General features: G+C 45.7%; 1 protein-coding gene across 1 annotated transcript in view; it reads left to right on the top strand.

Annotated features, from left to right (window-relative positions):
- Nucleotides 1-19,311, top strand: part of UNC5D (unc-5 netrin receptor D) — a 155,991-nt gene extending 136,680 nt beyond the window's left edge. The window contains exons 14-18 of the mRNA XM_068156159.1: nucleotides 2,559-2,786; nucleotides 6,904-7,053; nucleotides 10,093-10,257; nucleotides 12,066-12,244; nucleotides 12,878-19,311. Of these exons, the coding sequence (XP_068012260.1) occupies nucleotides 2,559-2,786; nucleotides 6,904-7,053; nucleotides 10,093-10,257; nucleotides 12,066-12,244; nucleotides 12,878-13,082 (927 nt within the window). The 3' untranslated portion in view covers nucleotides 13,083-19,311. The remainder of the gene's footprint in view (nucleotides 1-2,558; nucleotides 2,787-6,903; nucleotides 7,054-10,092; nucleotides 10,258-12,065; nucleotides 12,245-12,877) is intronic.
- The last annotated feature ends 268 nt before the right edge of the window (nucleotides 19,312-19,579 follow it).

Here is a 19,579-nt window from a genome sequence, read left to right on the forward strand (position 1 = left end):
TTTTAATTCTCCTGACTTCAAACTGAGTTTAATCATTTTAGCCTCCTGTTTTCCAACTAAGTTTAATATTTTCAATCCTGCTGATTTCAGACTGTTTAATATTTTTAATCCTCCTGATTTCAAACTCAGTTTAATATTTTTAATCTTCCTGATTTCAGATTCAGTTTAATTTTATTATCCTCCTGATTCCAAACTTGGTTTAATATTTTCAGCCTCCTGATTTCAAACTGAGTTTAATATTTTTAATCCTCCTGAATTCAGACTCAGTTTAATTTTATTATCATCCTGATTTCAAACTGAGTTTAATATTTTTAATCCTCCTGATTTCAAACAAAGTTTAATATTTTTTAATCCTCCTGATTCCAAGCTGAGTTTAATATTTTTAGTCCTTCTGATTTCAGACTCAGTTTAATATTTTTTAATCCTCCTGATTTCAAGCTCAGTTTAATATTTTTAGCCTCCTGATTTCAAACTCAGTTTAATATTTTTAATCCTCCTGACTTCAAACTGAGTTTAATATTTTTAGCCTCCTGTTTTCCAACTCAGTTTAATATTTTTAATCCTCTTGATTTCAGACTGTTTCATGTTTTTAGTCCTCCTGATTTCAAACTGAGTTTAATATTTTTTAGCCTCCTGATTTCAAACTGAGTTTAATCTTTTTAGTCTCCTGTTTTCCAACTAAGTTTAATATTTTCAATCCTGCTGATTTCAGACTGTTTAATATTTTTAGTCCTCCTGATTTCAAACTCAGTTTAATATTTTTAATCCTTCTGATTTCAGACTCAGTTTAATATTTTCAGCCTCTTGATTCCAAACTGAGTTTAATATTTTTAATCCTCCTGATTTCAGACTCAGTTCAATTTTATTATCATCCTGATTTCAAACTGAGTTTAATATTTTTAATCCTCCTGATTCCAAACTCAGTTTAATATTTTTTAGCCTCCTGATTCCAAACTCAGTTTAATATTTTTAATCCTTCTGATTTCAGACTCAGTTTAATATTTTCAGCCTCCTGATTTCAAACTAAGTTTAATATTTTTTAGCCTCCTGATTTCAAACTGAGTTTAATATTTTTAATCCTCCTGATTTCAAACTGAGTTTAATCTTTTTAGCCTCCTGTTTTCCAACTAAGTTTAATATTTTCAATCCTGCTGATTTCAGATTGTTTAATATTTTTAGTTCTCCTGATTTCAAACTCAGTTTAATTTTTAATCTTCCTGATTCCAAACTCAGTTTAATTTTTTAATCCTCTTGATTCCAAGCTCAGTTTAATTCTTTAGATCCTCCTGATTTAAAAAAGCTCATCTCATTTGTTTTTTGGACACATCATTTCCAAGGGCATTCAGTGGTCACTCTGTGCCCATAAGCTCTGAAGGATCAGTGTGTATTAATAGTTTGCCTTTTTTTAGCTGAAAATGAATCTCCTAATCTTGATGTGCTGGGGAAAATGAAGCTTTGTGCATTTGTTGCATTGCCATCTGATGGTTTTATGTCTGTCCACCTGCATTTTTTAAGCCCTCTGGCCTGCCTCAGCTGCAACTGCTCAGTAAGCTTTCAGCATCAGCTGGGGAGGCACCTCCCTGCTAACACCCTGAAGGGACAGCTCTAAAGCATGAACCAAACTGTTACTCAACATGACAGAAACCCACACAGGAGGGAAAGCTGCTGAAATTCCCAGCAATAGTCTTCCCTGTGTGTGTGCTGGCACTGCAGCACCCAATACCTAGACAAATCCACAGGCAATCAGATTCCGTTGCACTGCTGCTGCTGGAACTGTTTGGTTCATTGCACTGGGAGGAGGAAAAAGCAGTAGTTAAAACATTCCTGGGATACCTTAGCTCAGTCCTAAGCCACTGTGGTGTTTGCTGCTTGTGTTTAAAGCATTTCAAGTTTAGCTTAGATTTCCTACTTCAGATGCACTCAGTACTTAGTCAGCTCCACCAGTGCTGGTCACAAGCACCCTGAATTAATGAGGAGTGTAAGCCCAGCCTGCAGACTGCTCAGAGACCTCAGCTAATGATGCTGGAAAGCAGAACTAAGCATGAAAGGCAGAAGGGTGGGATAGGTGGTGCTTTGATGAAGGTAAATGGAACTCTAATGGCTGTTCTGCAGGGGAAGTCAAATAGCCAGCTATTGTTCAAGGTTTGCTTATTGACTTTAATATTCAAGGTGATTTCTTAACTTGACATTGGGCAGGGGGGAGGGAGGGGAACAGCCAGAAAGTGAAGAGCACTTAAACCAAAGAAGCTAAAGTTGCTTACCTACCATCATGGCTGTGCTGGACACAGTGGACTGTGCACCATCCACTGCCGTAAATCCTGTGGCTGATTCAGGGCTAGACTTGGGAGTACTTGCTCAACAGGGAGCTTGCCTTCTGCCCTTCCCTGAGGTGTAGATGAGCAGTGTGCAGCCTGGCTCTCAGACACCCTTTCCCACCCCAGCTGTGCGCAGATAATGTCAGGAGCCCTCTTGTCAAGGCCTGTTGAGCCCCTTGGGGGTTGTATTTTTGTTTCTATTTATGTGCTTTTATTTTTTTAAACCTGAATTTCATTTTGCAGGAAGTGATGTCTGTGGAAGAGGAAACTACTTCTTGCTACTGCCTGTTGGATCCTTATGCCTGTCACATTCTCTTAAACAGCTTTGGAACTTATGCTCTTATTGGGGAACCCATCTCTGACTGCGCCGTTCGACAGCTGAAAGTAGCGGTTTTTGGCTGCCTGTCTTGCAATTCTCTGGATTACAATCTGAGAGTGTATTGTGTGGATAACACCCCTTGTGCATTCCAGGTAAATGCTTTCACTTTCTTCCTTCGGTTGTGGTTGGTTAGCCAGAGAGCACTAACGTTCCTTTAAGTCCTGGGGACGGCCCCCGGGCAGCAGTAGTCCAGGAGCTGACTGAATGCAAATGCTGTAGCTGCTTTCATCCCACTGCTGCATGGCTTAGGGTAAGTCTCTTAATGTCTCAGCACTGGAGTTTCATTTGTGGAGCTTCAGGAGGGTCAGACTATTTCCATTCTCTGCCAGGCAGATGGAAACCCACTCTACCCACCTTCTAGACTGACCCCAGATACAGAATTTACCAGGTTGGGGGAAGCCCTTTGAGATTGTCAAGTCCAACCTATCACCCAAGACCATCTGATCAACTAAACCATGGCACCAAGTGCCTCATCCAGTCTCTTTTTAAACACCTCCAGTGATGGTGACTCCACCACCTCCCTGGGCAGAACATTCCAATGGCCAGTCTCTCTTTCTGTGAAGAACTTCTTCCTAACATCCAACCTAAACCTCCCCTGGTGCAGCTTGAGACTGTCCCCTCTTGTTCTGGTGCTGTTGCATGGGAGAAGAGACCAACCCCCACCTGGCTACAACCTCCCTTCAGGTAGATCCCACAGCAGTGGTTCACACAGTGCAGAGCCACCACTGATGTTGTCAGCTTGAGCTCAGGGTCCTGGCTCCTCCATGCCACAGGCATCCACTGGCTCCTGGAGGCCAGAGGTGCTCCCCCAGGAGCACACAGTGTAAACCATTCTCATGTGAGGCAGAGTATCTGCCATGCTCATTACCCTGCAGGGTATTAGCTCAGGATTTCCTCTGCTGTTTACCATTTGTGGAAGAAGAGAGTGGCCAGCAGGAGCAGGGAGGTCATTCTGCCCCTGTACACTGCACTGGTTAGGCCACACCTCGAGTCCTGTGTCCAGTTCTGGGCCCCTCAGTTTAAGAAGGACATTGACTTGCTGGAAGGTGTCCAGAGAAGGGCAACAAAGCTGGGGAGGGGTTTGGAACACAGCCCTGTGAGGAGAGGCTGAGGGAGCTGGGGTTGCCTAGCCTGGAGAAGAGGAGGCTCAGGGGAGACCTTATTGCTCTCTACAACTACCTGAAGGGAGGTTGTAGCCAGGTGGCGGCTGGTCCCTTCTCCCAGGCTCCCAGCACCAGAACCAGAGGACACAGTCTCAAGCTGTGCCAGGGGAGGTTTAGGCTGGAGGTTAGGAAGAAATTCTTCGTAGAGAGAGTGATTGCCCATTGGAATGGGCTGCCCAGGGAGGTGGTGGAGTCACCATCATTGGAGGTGTTTAGGAGGAGAATTGATAGGGTGCTTGGTTGCATGGTTTAGTTGATTAGGTGGTGTTGGATGATAGGTTGGATCTTGAAGGTCTCTTCCAACCTGATCTGGTCTGGTCTGGTCTGGTCTGGTCTATTCTATTCTATTCTATTCTATTCTATTCTATTCTATTCTATTCTACTCTACTCTATTCTATTCTACTCTATTCTACTCTATTCTATTCTATTCTATTCTATTCTATTCTATTCTATTCTATTCTATTCTATTCTATTCTGCCTCATCATCTATCCAAACAAAAATCAAATGATAATTGTACATTTCCCCTTTAAAAACCCCAAAGAAGCCACAGTCCCCGAGCCCATCCCCCCCAGAAGGCAATTAAAATCAGGGTGATTTTTCTACATGGCATTCCAAGACAAAACAATGACATTTGCTGCCTTTTGCAGCCCTTAAACTCAGCAGCTTTAACAAAATGGTTTTCTTTGGGGAGCTGAAATGAAGAGAGTTGTGACAGATGAATTTTTTTTCTGCTTCCTTTTCCTATCACAGAGAACAGAAACATGAATCTTAATGAAGCACACACTCGTGTCTGCGTGCTGCTAATAAAAGCAAAGCCACTGCAAAAGGATTGTTAGAGGCTTACAACAGCTTTGTAATTAGCCCCTTTAGAGCACACAGCTCGTGGGCTACCAGGATTTCCCTGGCTGAGGCTGGGCAGAAATGGTTAGAAGAAGAGTTGGCACTCTCCTGCATTCACAGGAATGAGAGCAGGGTGTGGGTACAGGAGGAGGCAGCTGTATGGCTATGGACTCACCCTGCCCTTAAAAGCTCACTGTATCTGCTGCCTGCAAGGGGAAATAGTAAGGGGTGAAGGTGGCAGCTACAGATTGGTTTGGAGGGAGTTTCAGAGTTGGGCTTACCAAGTGTTGTGTGGCACTGTTAAATCCCCATAGGTACACAGCTCCTTGATTGTTCACTTCCATAGAATCATGGAACCTTTCCTTATGACCTCTAAGATTCCTCTAAGCTCATCCAGTCCAACCACCAACCCAACACCACCATGGCCCCAAGTGCCATGTCCCCAGGTTTCTTGAATACCTCCAGGGAAGGAGACTCCACCACCTCCCTGGGCAGCCTGTTCCAACCCCTGACCACTCTTGCAGCAAAGAAAGAAATTGTTCCTAACCTCCAACCTGAACCTCCCCTTGCACAGCTTCAGGCAATGTCTTCTGGTTCACTCTGTCCCTGTGTGAAGTCTGCTTTTCTAACAGGTGGCTGTGCACTTCCTGCAGTTCCCAGTGCGTTGGGCAACTCTGGGCTCTCAAATGGAGAGAGCCCAGCCCTTTGTTCTTGCTGGTTTGCTGTGGTCCTGCTGGCACTGTGGAATTAATGTGATTGAAGTAGAGCAGCATTTAAACAGCCACATTGCACTTAAAATCCCAAGGCATTGAGGGGAATTTTGACAGCAGCCATGGAATAACTTCCTCCTTTTGCAGTTGAAAATCAAACCCTGGAGCCTCCCTCTTTCTCCCTTCTCCCCTGCAAATCAGGAGTTAAACCAAATGTCTGCAAATGGCTTTAGAAGAGAAATCCATTTTTAGACTTTCAGAAAGCCTGAGCAGTCATTACATCTTCAGAAGGTCAGGATGATTCCAGTGGCTCTTCTAACAATAACTGCTACTGACAAGCACTAAACCCCTTCCATACACACAGATTTGATGTAATTTATGTGGATAGAAAAGGTAAATTTTGACAGATTGCTTGCTAGCTGATTTTTTAGACTTCTGCAAGCTTTCCTTCCTCACTGCCTCACTGACACTTCTGCTGCTAGAGTACAGGAATAAATCTTGCCTAAGCACAGGCAGGGGTGATTTTTATACATATTACATATATATACACACACCCTCCCCCCATTATGTCTGAAATTCCCAGAATTAGATACAAACTGAGGTCAGAATACAGCTCTAGAGGGCTGTAGTGCAAACTCCTGCTCCAAGTCAGCCCTTGCCAGGCTGTGCAGGGTCTTGTCCAGTAATTCTGAAAGTATCCAAGAGGGGAGGAATGAAACTGAAGCATTCTGCCTGATGTCTACACTTGGGGTGTTTCACTGAGTGCTCTTCAAAGTCCTGAGAGTACTTTCTCACCAAAAGTGCTCCCAGCTTGACCTGTAGCTGGGCAGAGCATTTAAAACTGAGTTCAAATAGCAAGACTAGTTGTGCTCCTCAGAATACAGGAGGGACTAAATGGCAGTGACATCACACTTCAACCACTTTCCTGTTTGGAGGGAAAGAACTTTACCTGGAAAGGGGTTGGCACAAGTCTTGCTTCCCTCTTCATGCTGCTGTTCCAGAGCACTCTAGATGATCCTTGTGGTCCCTTCCAACCCTGAATGAAACTATGAAACTATGAAACTCTGAGCTGCTGGTAAACTTCTCCTTTGTGATGGGATGCTGTGGGATGCAATAAAAATAGGAACCATCAAACTGGTTGGCTTTGACCTAAGCTCCTTCCCCCAAAGATGTGAAGATCCTCTCCTGGGTGGCAGTACTCTTAGAGTTTCCTTTCAAGTGCTGCACTCCCAGTCTGCCATTCTGTGGGTGTTGGCCAGAAGGAAATTCGGTGTCACGAGCACCATCGGCAGGTACAGGGAAGTGGAGCTGGCCAATGCCTGACCCACACCAGTGGTGAAATGTAAATGTCAATGTCCATCAGCTGGCCCTGGAGAGAAATACTCTCACTGCTGTACCCTGCTGAATGAAGCAACTTCCCTCAAGATGGATTTTCAACACCTGTGGTAATTGTTCCTGATACTGAATAAATTCTTTCCTCCTCTTACCACTGCAGGAAGTTGTTTCGGATGAGAGGCTCCAAGGAGGACAATTGCTGGAGGAACCTAAGCTGCTGCACTTCAGAGGGAATACCTTCAGTCTCCAGATATCTGTCCTTGATATCCCTCCTTTCCTTTGGAGAATCAAACCATTCACAGCATGTCAGGTACGTGTCCATTTAATGTTTGAACTCAGAGGCAGCAAGAGGGTTTTTGCACTGCTCTTGGCACAATGCTCCCTTCTAGTTCTGAAAGGGCTGGTTTTAATCTCTAGGAGTATGCAACAAAGCCACATTGCCTTTAAATGATTTTGACAAACACAGATTTGATACAGAACAGAATGCTTTCACTTCTTTTCCTTTTCACAAAGCTGTTCAGTGATGAACACTTTTCAGTCCCCTGTGTTGGCCACAGCAGAAATTACTGTGGCTGCTCTTTGCCAAGAGTGAGGCAGAAAAGACATTGCAGAAGGAGGAACAGACCCTAACAACCCAAATTGCTCTGTGTGAGACAGATTAGACAAATGGCCTGCAGAAAACAATGCTGTGCTGTCTGCAAACAACTCTGCTGATAAGGAAAGTAAGAGCTTTTGCTGCCCTAGCTTCAGTGTTTCTTTGTAGTTAAGAACTCAGGGAGGATTATTCCAGCAAAGTTGTTATTTCTTTGGGGCATTTCCTCCTTTGCTGCTTGTGAGTCTCTGCTGCAAAGTCTTGAGAGTGACTCAGAGGCCTCTGAATACTTTGTGTGTGGTTCAGCACTTTTCTTGAAGCTGTGTACACCTTCTGTGGATAAATATATTACTTATGGTATATTAAATTGGGGGATTTTTGTTCTCTCTTGGCAAGCAACAGCTTAGTTTCCAGTCAAAACTGAGCTGTAAGGTGCAGTTAAGACAAGACAGGAAAGCCAATGCAAATTCCTTCCACATTCATCTCCACTCAAGGACCTCATTTTGCTGACTCTCACATGAATGGCACATCCCAAAGCAGCCATTAAATTCATTGCTGCAAGAGACAAACAAAACCTAAAAAGTCAGAGGAGGGAGCCACAACCCAGCAAAAAATGTTCAGGGGGCTGTGCTGGCTTCAGGGCAGGCACAGAAGAGCAGACCTGCTGAAGGTTCTGATCCTGCACAGGCCATCATCCTCCTCAGAGAGGCTACTCAGGGCTGGAGAGAGGCATGTGCCAAGCCTCTGCTGACAGAAGTGTCTGACATGCTGCTGGCACTGATGCCAGTGAAGCATTTACCTTTTCTAACAGAGTAGTTTGGGTGACTTGGGCAGCTGGAAAGTTGTTGCCAGCAGAAACTGCACAACAGCTTGCACTGGCTCTGCATTTCCTCTTGGTGGGAATGTTTTGTGGAACATCCCAGCTCTGTTGACAGTTCTGATTTGGTTCCAGGCTCTTTCTGTATGTAAGAGTCTATTCCTTCACGTGGGGTTTCTCTCAGTGTTTCCTTGTTTTCTCTCCCACACAGCACACTTTAAAGCCCAGTTGGCTGTCCTGGCTGGCAGCAACAGCTGAAAAGAGCCTGTTCTGTAACTTTCTGTGTGGTTCCCCAAGTGAAACCATTCTCACATAGCACAATAAGGAAAGATTTATGTTAATGACATCTCAGATAAGTGAGGATCCCGCTTCAGGGCTCAAACAAGTGACTAGAAGATGTGAAACTGTGGTAGCAAAGCAGTTAATGGCAGGTGGTAGTCAGCACTGCTCCAGACTAGGCAAAGTGCATTTGTTTGTCCTGGCCCTCCTGCAGGAGCAGATGCTGAGTGCTTGGCTTCCTGCCCACCATGTTCACAAGTGACTAGAGGGAACCCTTAAAAACTGGTTGGGTGTTAGAGAGGAAGAGGGTGTGACAAGCATGCTAAGAAGCCCAGCAGGCACCTTTTGGGGGTTAAAAGCAGCTGCCTCGCTAGCATCTTGTGTCTCTTGGAGGATGCAGGGTCTGTCTGTGGAGCTGAGAGATGATTTACATTCCCTCTGTCTGCTAGGAACTTAATTATAAAGGGAGAATAAAACCAAAAGCGTCTCTGGAATACTTCAGACACTCATCATTCCACTATGCTTTGCCTCCCTGTATTACATTCCATATAATTCTTCTCAGCTGAGTGATTCTTCCCCTCTGAATGAAAGCAGAGATGATTACTCTGGAAAAATCTAATTACAGCTGCTCCACTTCTAATATTTTGCTAATGTTTTCTTTATCACTGTTGGTGTCTTACTATTGCTACCCAAGCCAGGATCTAAGCACAGAGCTTCTCATTATCACTTAGAGCATCATTACAGATAGCCTGAGACACTGCAGCAGCAGCAGCAGCAAACTGTGTCAGCTCTGAGTGCAGTGATGTTCTCCCTGCTTTTAGTCTTGGCTGGACTTTGGAGTAAGGCTGAGGCTGCTCTTTGAAGCTCTCTGTTCTCAGGTTACCAGGGATTTTACTCTGTTTTTACTATGTACATGCATTCCTGGCCCCAGTGTAGAACACCTCAAAGGGTTTATAGCTGAGGTTGGTTTGGAAATGACAACTAAAATGTTCTGAAAGTATAAAGAGAAGAGAGCTTCGGCATTTCAAAGCAATCCCCCAACAGAAGTTAGCTCTCTCCTATCTTCTTCTATTTCCATACACTTCCAGCAACTCGAAGCAACTGGAGGTGCCAGAAATCTCTGCTGGTCAGTTGCTGCAGTTGTCTGTATGGTGTTAGCTGAGGGCATTCATCCCACAACCTGAAGTAGAGGAGTCACTGGGAGTAGTCACAGAATGTAACAGGAGGAGACTAAGAAGTAAGCTGCAGGTGGAGGATGGGACATTGCCCCAGCCCATGCCCTGTCATGCTCTGTGCTGCAGCCACAGAGGAACTGCAGTTCTGGATGGGCAGCCCCTGTGCTTCAGGTTCTGTAGTACAAGGTGAGGGCAAGGAGACACAGATTAGAGCAAGAGCTCTGATCTCCACCTAAGGGGAGCAAAGTACATCTTTAAGTCCCATTTTAGCCAAGAGTGTCTCAGTGTTTGTGTCACTGAATGAAATCTGAGCTTTCAGCCACTGCAGCAACCTCGCTGTTTATCACCTGAGCCATCACTTGTCCGTTCTGTCCCGCACTGACTTTGTAGGGCTGTTGGAGAAAGCACAGCTGCACAGAAATCATGGATTGGGGTTTTTGTGACTGTCGCAATTCTCTCTCTTTCTCTCTCATGCCTGCCCCTCAGGAAGTTCCCTTCTCCCGCGTGTGGTGCAGCAGCCCCAAGCCGCTGCACTGTGCCTTCTCCCTGGAGCGCTACACCCCGGCCACCACCCAGCTCTCCTGCAAGATCTGCGTGCGGCAGGTCAAGGGCCACGAGCAAATCCTGCAGATCCAGACATCCATCCTCGAGGTACTGTGGCCACTCTCTTCATTTTCCAGCCTGAGACACCCTCCCTCCCCACTTCTGTCCTTTTCCTCTCTTTTTCTGTAGTTCCTTCTGCCCTGTCCGAGACTCTGACAAGCAGAGCCAGGCTGACAGCTTCCACCTCCAGCAGAAACTCAGCACAGAGCCTCTGCAGGGCCAAAAATAAATTTAGGTTTGAGCTGGTGCTGAGAGTTTGCTTGCAAAAAACCAGTTGTGGAGTAGTTTGCAGGGTGCTGAGAGCACCTGACAGCAGCTGGTTTGGCTGTGTGCTGTGGTGCCAGTGGAACAGCTCCTGGAGCACGTCTGTGCACACAGGCTTCTCTTGCCTTTGCTGCAGCTTTGCTAGGGGTGGAAAACAAATCTAACATGTGGCCAAGGGAGCTGGGCTGTGTCTTACAGCAAAGAAAACTTCAGCAGCTTATTTGTTTCTCTCTTTTTTTTAAAGATTATTGGGCATCTTTGTTGATTAATCCAGATGAATGCTTCTGGATTAGAGCCATATGGCCACTGCTAAATGTCCTCTGCAGAGAAAGCAGCAAGTAAGGGAAGCAAACCACAACCCTCATTCTGTGCTCAGAATTCAGCCAAGCAGTTTGCTGGTTCTTTATTGTTATTCTGTACAAAACTTCTGTCACTTTCTCTCTATCTCAACAGCATGTTGCTGCTGCCTTTTTTTCCTCCTCCCCCCCCTGCCCCCCTCGTCTCTCTCTTTTTAAAGGGACCTATCTGTCCCCAAGCCCCCAGAGCATGTTACAATTCTGCCTTCAAATGGATGTGCTGTGGTGTGGAAGGGCTTTCTGCTGCCTATCTCCAAAAGTGATTGAAGAGTGAGGAGAATTTGACTGTAAAACAGATATATAAATAACAACTGCATCATAGAATTGCTCATTGCTCTGCAATTCCCCTCAACTAACCAGGTAGCAGCAGCTTATCTCACATGTGCAGGGGCTGAGGATTTGCCATTGTTGTGCATATTTAATGTAAAGAGCCAGAGCAGTGATACATCCCCAGCCCCACTGTTCCTGGGCATGGATGGCTTTGGGGATGTGTCATAAATGTTATATGAAGAGGCTAGGGCATGGCTGTTCATTTAATATTTATGCTGCATCACACTGAAACAAATAATGCATGGCAATGGGACTACTGCACAGGGCTGGTGGTTTTTTATAGGCAAAGAAGGGGCCAGGTCTACAAAGGGACCTGGATTCCAAACAGATTTGGGATATGGGAGAGCTGAGGTGCTTGGAGAAATCATAAATGAGAGATTTGTCCACATTTTAGCCAAGATTGCTATTGTCCCCATATGCTCTTGTGGCACTCCCTCTACCCCTCAGTGCTCCACTGTTTTTTATCTGTACCACAAAATAGGAGGCATGTAGAAAGAAAGTGACACTGTTTGAAATGGTTTCATCCACAAGTGTCTGTAATGTCCCAGAAGTTCTTTCACAGTGCAGAATACCTCCTGGCTGTTTCATTTTCTGATGTCAATTCTGCAGGCTCTGGCTCAGGTTTGATTCTTTCTTCCTTCCTCCAAAAGCAGACTGGCTAACCCCAGCAGCTCCATGGAGATGGGCTCACTGCAGGCAGATCCCTGCATAACAGGAACTGCCTGCACTCACAGCTGTCCTGGGCCTGACCAGGCTGTGCAGAAATCCTGCCTCTGTTCCCCATTTCTGAACAGGAGTGTACCAAGGGCTCTTGGTGCCTCTCTGCCACTGTGCTGCAGAGGGCCTGAAGAGGCAGCTGGACACCCAACACCCTCACTGACTGCTCTGCTTTTCTGTTCTGTGCAGAATGAGAGAGAGACCATTGCTTTCTTTGCACATGATGACAGCAGCTTCCCTGCACAGATGGGTCCCAAAGCATTCAAAATCCCCTACTCGATTAGGCAGCGAATCTGTGCCACCTTCGACACACCCAACGCCAAAGGCAAAGACTGGCAGATGCTAGCACAAAAAACCAGCATCAACAGGTAAGGCAAGGCAGCTGGGAGAGGTGAACATTCTCCCAGGCACTGGAACTCATTTGCTGTTATGATTTCCTTTGTTTCTTTGCTGGTGTTAAAGATCTGTGCATAGTCATTAATGTTCTTGCTCTCAAGGACCAGCTCTAGTTCCTCTGTTCTCTCACACACAACTAGCTGCTGAGAACAGGGACTGCTCCTGCCCTGCTGGGTGCTTCTGAGGTCCAGCTCTTTGTTCTGGACTGGACTTTTTCATTGTACACCTACAAGGGCAGGGTCTTGGTAAAGTGCATGACTGTAGAAGGATTTTACCCCATGGTGCACTGTGAGAGCAGTGGTTTGAAGGACAAATATTTGCTAAGCCTACTAATGATGCCTTCCAGAACCAGAGCTGCTGGACAGCGTTTCTGTAACCTCAGTGTATCAGGCCCTTGGTCCTTCCCCTCCTGCTGAACAGAGCAAGTGACACTTGAGGAGTAAATGCACCAGTGTGTGTCCTTGTGAGAGTTCCCTCTGCTCATCTCACTTAGAGCTTGCTGAAGGGTTTTGGTTTTAAATCCATCTGCAATGCTACTGCCACATTCATGGCAGCTACAGCAGCTACTGTTCCTCAGGCTGTCTCTTTTTTGTCCCTCCTTTCAGGAACCTCTCCTACTTTGCTACCCAAAGCAGTCCATCTGCAGTCATCCTGGACCTCTGGGAAGCTCGACATCAGCACGACGGTGACCTTGACTCCCTGGCCTGTGCCCTGGAAGAAATAGGAAGGACACACTCCAAAATCTCAGACATCACAGAGACTGAGATTGAGGAGCCTGACTTCAGCTACAGCAGACAGAATGGACTCTAGGTCACTTTTCTCCACTCAAGAACTGATGGCCAGCTTTGACTGACACTAGAGATTCTGGTTGGCAGGGAGGACACGAGGGGTTCTGCACAGTGAGTATGGAAACAGACACTCATTGCCACCACCTAGCTTTGAGTTGGAGGAGCAGAAGCAGCCCTAATTAAAATCACCTCAGCAGTAAGGAAAACATGAGCTTCTCCCTGGCCTCTCCAGCTAAAATTTGCCTTTCATGTCAAAACCAAACCTACACATCTCTCAGACCTGGGGCAGGAAGGAGCCAGAGAGAGCCCTGAAAGGTGAATGTGATGACATCAGGATGGGTTTAGCATTCCATTGCTGATGTGCTGCCTAATGAAAACCAGCCCCCACAGCAGGGAGTGCTCAGAGCCACTGGAGATTAGTCCTAGTTGATGGGTTTGTGTTCTGGGGGCCTTGAATCCCCTTTCTCCTGCACCTCTCAACTCACCATACTGAAAGATTTGGCTTAAAACATCCTCATGTTGTCACTGCTAGAGGAAGGCTGAAAATCTGGCCTCAGCCTGGTCAGATATTTGAGAGATTAGATGATCTCATAATTCTCTAGTTGATACAATGCCCATGCCAAACAATTCCCTTAAAGAAAGAATTCCCTCCCTTCCTGGGTGGGCATTTGCTGCAGAGCTTTTCCTGCCTCTTCTGCTAACAAAGGAGAACAGAACAAATCCTTCCCTGGGCAATTAGTCTGGGTGCGAGAGGGAGATTTTCCTCCAGTTCTTAGTCTGCAAACACTCACTTAATCCAAAAATGGTTCTTTGGGGGTGGATTTAAAGAGCCAAATAGAAGGCAGGAAATTGCCAGCCCTCTTTTAGCAACTTTACACTTTGTGATGTGGTTTTTTTTTTTGTTTGTTACTTCATGTTCCTGGGGCTAAACTGAGAGTGAAGTCAATCAGCAGCTTAATTTTGCTTCAGTTTCAGGTAAAAACAATAAACCCCTCATAGTACTGCCAGAAAATTGGCTTCATTTCCCTAGCTCCTGTGGGGCTTCCAAGCTGTGCAAAGCTGGTTGGGTCACACTTGGGGTAGTTACAATTTTTTTGCATTTATTACCAAAACCCAGGATCCAACTAGAGAATTTCTCCCCTCCCTCCCTCCCTCCCTCCCCCCAGCCCATTTCATATAAAATGAATTTATTGCTTGAACTGAACCAAAAAAAAAAGAGAGCTGTCACTGTGAGTGTCTTAGTGGAACTGGGGCAGAGCCAAATTTCAGCAGCATTTTAGTCTGGAAAATTAGCCAAGGTGCTCCCTAGGCCTGGCCCTAGGCTGTCACTTCTGGTGACAGCAGCACAGCAATCACCAAAAGCAGGGACAGACCTGAGGCTTTAGGGGCTGTATGAGAATGCAAACCATTCTAGGTCAGTTGGTGGGTGGGGGTTCTTTTAAACCCCCCATCTTTGGCCAAGAGCAGCAGGAAAGGCCACGGGGTTAAGGTACTTGGTGTGCAACTCTCTCAACACACTGAATGCCTTTCTGGAGCCAGCTCTGAAAAAGGACAATGAACAACAACTCCTCTTGGCTGTAGGACTTCTGCCTGAGCTGAAGCTGCAAAGCTCCCTGCTTCCCCAGCTCAGCAGGCTGGAACAGCCTGAGACTTATCACAAAAATAATTAAATATATCTCTCTATATAAATATACTTAGACTTCCCCAAACATTTTCTGCACTTCAGGATTTCATGCAGCCTGACATGAGAGTTCCTGTTTGCATTGGGAACTCATAATGGCTGCAAGCATATTTAAGCCCAAGACAAAAATACCAGCAGCTTTGGCAGCAAGCTGTCACTGTTTGCAGCAGCACATGGCTCTAGCTGTGTTTGAATTATATTTCTACTGACTTCCAGTCCTCCTCCTCAGAAACCTGTTCTTCATTGGATGAAATGTCATGAATTTAAAATAATAATAATAAAAGAAAGGAAGAAAATAGGGAATGGCATCCATGGCAAAGCAGCAGAGTTGCAGTGAGCTGCTGTTGTCTGGGAAACCAGCTCCAGTCACTCTCCAGCATTAATTTGCTCTCAGTCTGAAAATTAAGCTTGCAGTTGAGGAGAAGCTAACTACCACCGCAAGGAACCTAAGTAAATCCTACCCTGCAGGTGCTGGAAGGGTCACATTGTTGTGAAGAGCTGCAAGGATTTACTTCTCTTGTTGTCCAAACACACCTGAGCTGCACCCAGCAGCTGGGGGGGCAGAGAGCTGGTTTGGAGTTCAGACCTTAAAGCTGTTTCTCAGGAAGTGCACAGGGTTTACTTGCAGGATTTGGATACCTGTGGAAACCCTCAACGTGCAGTGACACTCACCTCTGCCTGCTGAGTGCTGGGAAGGGAGCTGGACACCCAAATCCAGAAGTTCTTCAGTAGGAGGGTGGTGAGTCTCTGGAATAGGCCTCCCCAGCCAGGCTGGATGAGGCTTTGAGCAGCTGAGGCTAGTCAAGAGCTGTCCCTGCCCATGGTGGGGAGGTTGGAGCAGATGATCTCTGAGGTCACTTCCAACCTGAGGCATTCTGTGAAGATTGCAGCCAGCTGCCCTGAGTCTGAGACAGTGAAAGAGCTGTTTTGATTTTTGCATCACCAAAGAATCTGCTCCAGTTTATTTTCCATCTTCCTAAGCACTTTCTCCCCCCCCAGATATCTCCCTGCTGTGACTCATTTCAGACTAGTAGTTGCATTTTTAAAATGACTTACAATTTTGCCACCAAAATGGTGCATAGCTCCCCAGCCCCACCAGGCTGCAGCACCCTAAGGCTAATGTACAGGTTGGGGTTGTGTTTTTTTAACATCCCCTGTGCTTGGAGTCTCTTCCTCACTTTACATCAAAATCCTTTAAGCCACCAGGAGAAGGAAACCCTGCTCTGCAGATCTGAATTCGACTTCAATTGCCAGAGCAAGTCCCATAAAGGCAAGATGCACTTCCACAAAAATGTTATTGTCCTTTTTGGAACAGATGAAAAGTTATCAGCTCCATCCTCCTGAAATACAGGGAGCTATTTCTGTTGGTATGCTTTTTTGCTCCCTAGCAGCAGCAGCTTTCCTCCCCTACAGTGCCCAGCTGGTGTTCAGCAGGTTAAGAGAAGCTTTATCCAGCGTGAATCCCTGCAAGAGGGATCCTGTCCTAGGAGCAGGAATTATTAACATCCTACCACAGGGCTGTTTGTTGTTTGTCACGTGGAGGATGGGGCTGCATGAGAGGTTTAAAACATCCACTGGCTGATCAATTCCAGATCATATTTTCCCCTACCAAAAATACAGCTCAGGTAGAGAGTGCAGCTACAAGTGAGGAACTGCTGCAGGCTTTTCAGGATCAGGATTTAATTTTTCAGGTGGTTTTTTTTCCCCTCCTTCCCTCCAGTCTGTTTCTGCCTATAAAACATTGATTTAAGCAAAGGGCTGCATTATTTCTTGGCTGGCAATTAACTGAGTGGAAAACAGGAGGCTGTCTCTAAGGCCTTAGATGTTCAAGGCTGGATTGGATGGGGCCTTGAGCAAACCTGGTCCAGTGGGAGGTGTCCACACAGCACCTGGAGCCACAAAGAAAACTCAATACACTGAAAGACAATGGATGATTTCAACCTGCTCTAGCAGGTGGTGTGCCTACCCCTGGCAGGGGGCTGGAACTAGGTAGTCTTTAAAGTCCCTTCCAACCCAAACCATCCCAGGAACCTGAAGATTTGCCTTTCCTTTACTCATTTGGGTGGTACCCAATGAGTTCTCCTATGTTTTACACAGCAGCAGAGTGGTTTAGTGCAATTCATGGAGAATCTTTTCTACTTTAAACCTGCTGAGGAACATTTTTGATGGGTTGTTCCTTTGTGGTTCATGGGTTGGTAGAATCACTCCCTGGACACTACTTCTGCTTCAGAAGAGGCTGGCATGGTTTCCACAGAACATGGCCCCAACATCCTTTCTGGGATACATGATGACTGTCTAGGTAAAATTGCTTAAAAGAGGAAAGAAATAAAGGAACTTAAACCACTAAGTAGCCACCAGACAGTTCCTGTAGCCATGGATAGAACTCCATATGCTGGTGAAAGATTAATGATTTTAACCTGGGCTAGTGTGAGGTGTCCCTGCCCATGGCAGGGGGTTGGAACTGGCTGATCTTCAAAGGTCCCTTCCAACCCAAACCATTCCAAGCCTCTATTGATTTTTCTAGCAACTCACAGTCTAGCTCTTATTACCAATACTAGCATAAAGAGGGGGGGCAAAAAAATCTCCTTTCCAACGTGGACAAAAACCACAGAGCTGGCTCTAAGGTTACAGGCCCCCTTAGAGAGCCACTGGATGGTGACAGTGTCTGCAGAGCAGAAAACTGGACGGATGTTCTGCTGATTGCCACACGTGCACAGCTATCTGTCAGCAGTCTGTGTTCACTGTTCTGTCCAAAGAGAAACTCAATGTCCTAGGAATTTGCCACTCTATTTTCTATTTTCATTTGGGTTTTCTTTTGGTTTTGTATTAGAGGTGAAATAGTACAGACTCTGCTAGTGTTTCTCGTCTGGGGCTCGGGTGGGCTTTGGGGCTGTGTTGTAATTTTTTCAAGCTATTGCAGAAGCTGCTTTTAAACTAAGCTGTTCAGTTGTCTTGAATAAACTAACTGGTTTGTGCTTTACAAGGGAATCCAGGTGAGCCAGGATTCAATGGGTAGCCTCCTTGCCTTTGCTGTTCACAGGGTAAACTAGAGCTGAAGTCACTTGTGATAACTTAGCTGTGGGAGAGGGGAGATTAGCTGCCCCTTCCCTGACCTGTAACGTTGTGTACTGTAACCTGCCAAGATTAGACACTCACCTACTGTAGAACTGTGGTTTTGTCAGCAGCTGCTTAGTTTGTCTGCCCCTGGTGTGATAACCTTGGTTGAGAATAGAATGTACTTCTGCAGATTTGAGAAGATGTCAAACCCCTGTGTTATCTGGTCTCTGTATATAAATCTTATTGTCTAATCCCAAGAGGGAAATGTGTAGCACAAGATGAAGTTAAGGGTGTTCTGCACCGAGCCTGGAGGGCTGGGGGAAGACACAGATCTACCAGCAGAAAGCAAGAAGGTTTCCTAACAACCCCTCACTTGGAACTGACTGCAGCTTGGGGTTTGCAGTTGAAAGCAGATCGGAGCTGGTGTTTCCCATACTGAGCTTTGGAATGTGAACCTTAGGGTGAGCTGGTTAAGCAATTCTTTATTTTTCCCCCCCATTTGTTGCACTGAAGGTGGAGGGAGGGGGAGGAAGATTTTCCCATGAAGCTGTAAGACTTCAGTCTGAACCCCAGCTCCCAGTGCTGAACCTCACAAAGTTCCCCCTGCAGCAGTAAGCAGCACACACACACACACACACACACACACCTGTGCCTCACTGGGGATGTGGCTTATCCCTATTTCTGGTCTGTATTTGGGAACAGCAAACTGCCATCCTCTCATTTGTGACATGGGAGATGCAGCTGCCTCCCCCCACCTCAATCAAATTGCTGCCCACTGTGACACCGCTGATCTCTGTTTATTAAGGATGCACCTTTTGGTTCGTTGGGAGGGAGTCAGAGGTGATGCTGGTCAGCCTGGTGAGACCAGAACCAGCCCCACACCTGACCAGAGCCAACTGAAAAAGATTTCCATTGCATTTTCAAACCAGTGAAAAGGAGGAGGGACAACCCCAACCTAATCAAATACAGGATACATAGGAATTGGTTGAGAAGAAAAGACAACCTCCCCCCCCAAGTATTCTCCTAGAGATCTATTTTCTCTTCTGCTCCTCTTTCTTTTTGCCACAGACAGGTTCTGAAAATGTTGGTCCTTGCTCATTGGACTTAAGCATTGCTCCCTCCCCCTCACCTCCTCTCCCCACAGTTTCAGTGTGTTTAAGCCTGGATTCAAAAACAAAAAGAGCAGAGAGGTTGGAACGCTTTCTTTGGGATGAAGCTGAAGGAGTAGGGAAGAGACAGAAGGACTTTAACTCAAAACAAAAAGCATGGCCTTGGCTTCATACCACACTTTCTGTGCCTTGTTCTCTCAATGTAAAAAAAAAAAAAAACAAAAAGAATAAAAATATTCTGAATGTTGTACAGTAAAATACTTGGGGGAAAGAGACTCCTTGGAAAAGGCTGCACTGGCTTCTTTTTTTCAGCACCTGTACATATATAAATATCTATACATTATATATATATATATATATATTTGGTAATGCCAAACAGCTGTGTTATATTGTACTGGGGGGGGGGGGGGGGAAACAACAACAAAACCCAAGAGTAATAATGGCCAGTTTGGATGTTTTATGTAGAGTTTGCAGAAAAATAAACAAACAAAGAGAAGTGGTATGGCTCTAGCCTTTTGGAGGGAAACTGTACAGAGGTAAATTACTGCATATGTTATTTATGAATAAAGAGTCTTTTACTGACATCTTAGATCCCTCGCTGAGTGGCCCTTTACTTGCTCTCCTCGAACAAGGTGTTTGGCTGGGAGGGATTTGGATGTTTCACTGCTGCCG

Source organism: Melanerpes formicivorus, unplaced genomic scaffold (assembly GCF_026170545.1).
Source record: "Melanerpes formicivorus ecotype bairdi unplaced genomic scaffold, bMelFor1.0.p_v2 SCAF_34, whole genome shotgun sequence".
NCBI lineage: Eukaryota > Metazoa > Chordata > Aves > Piciformes > Picidae > Melanerpes > Melanerpes formicivorus.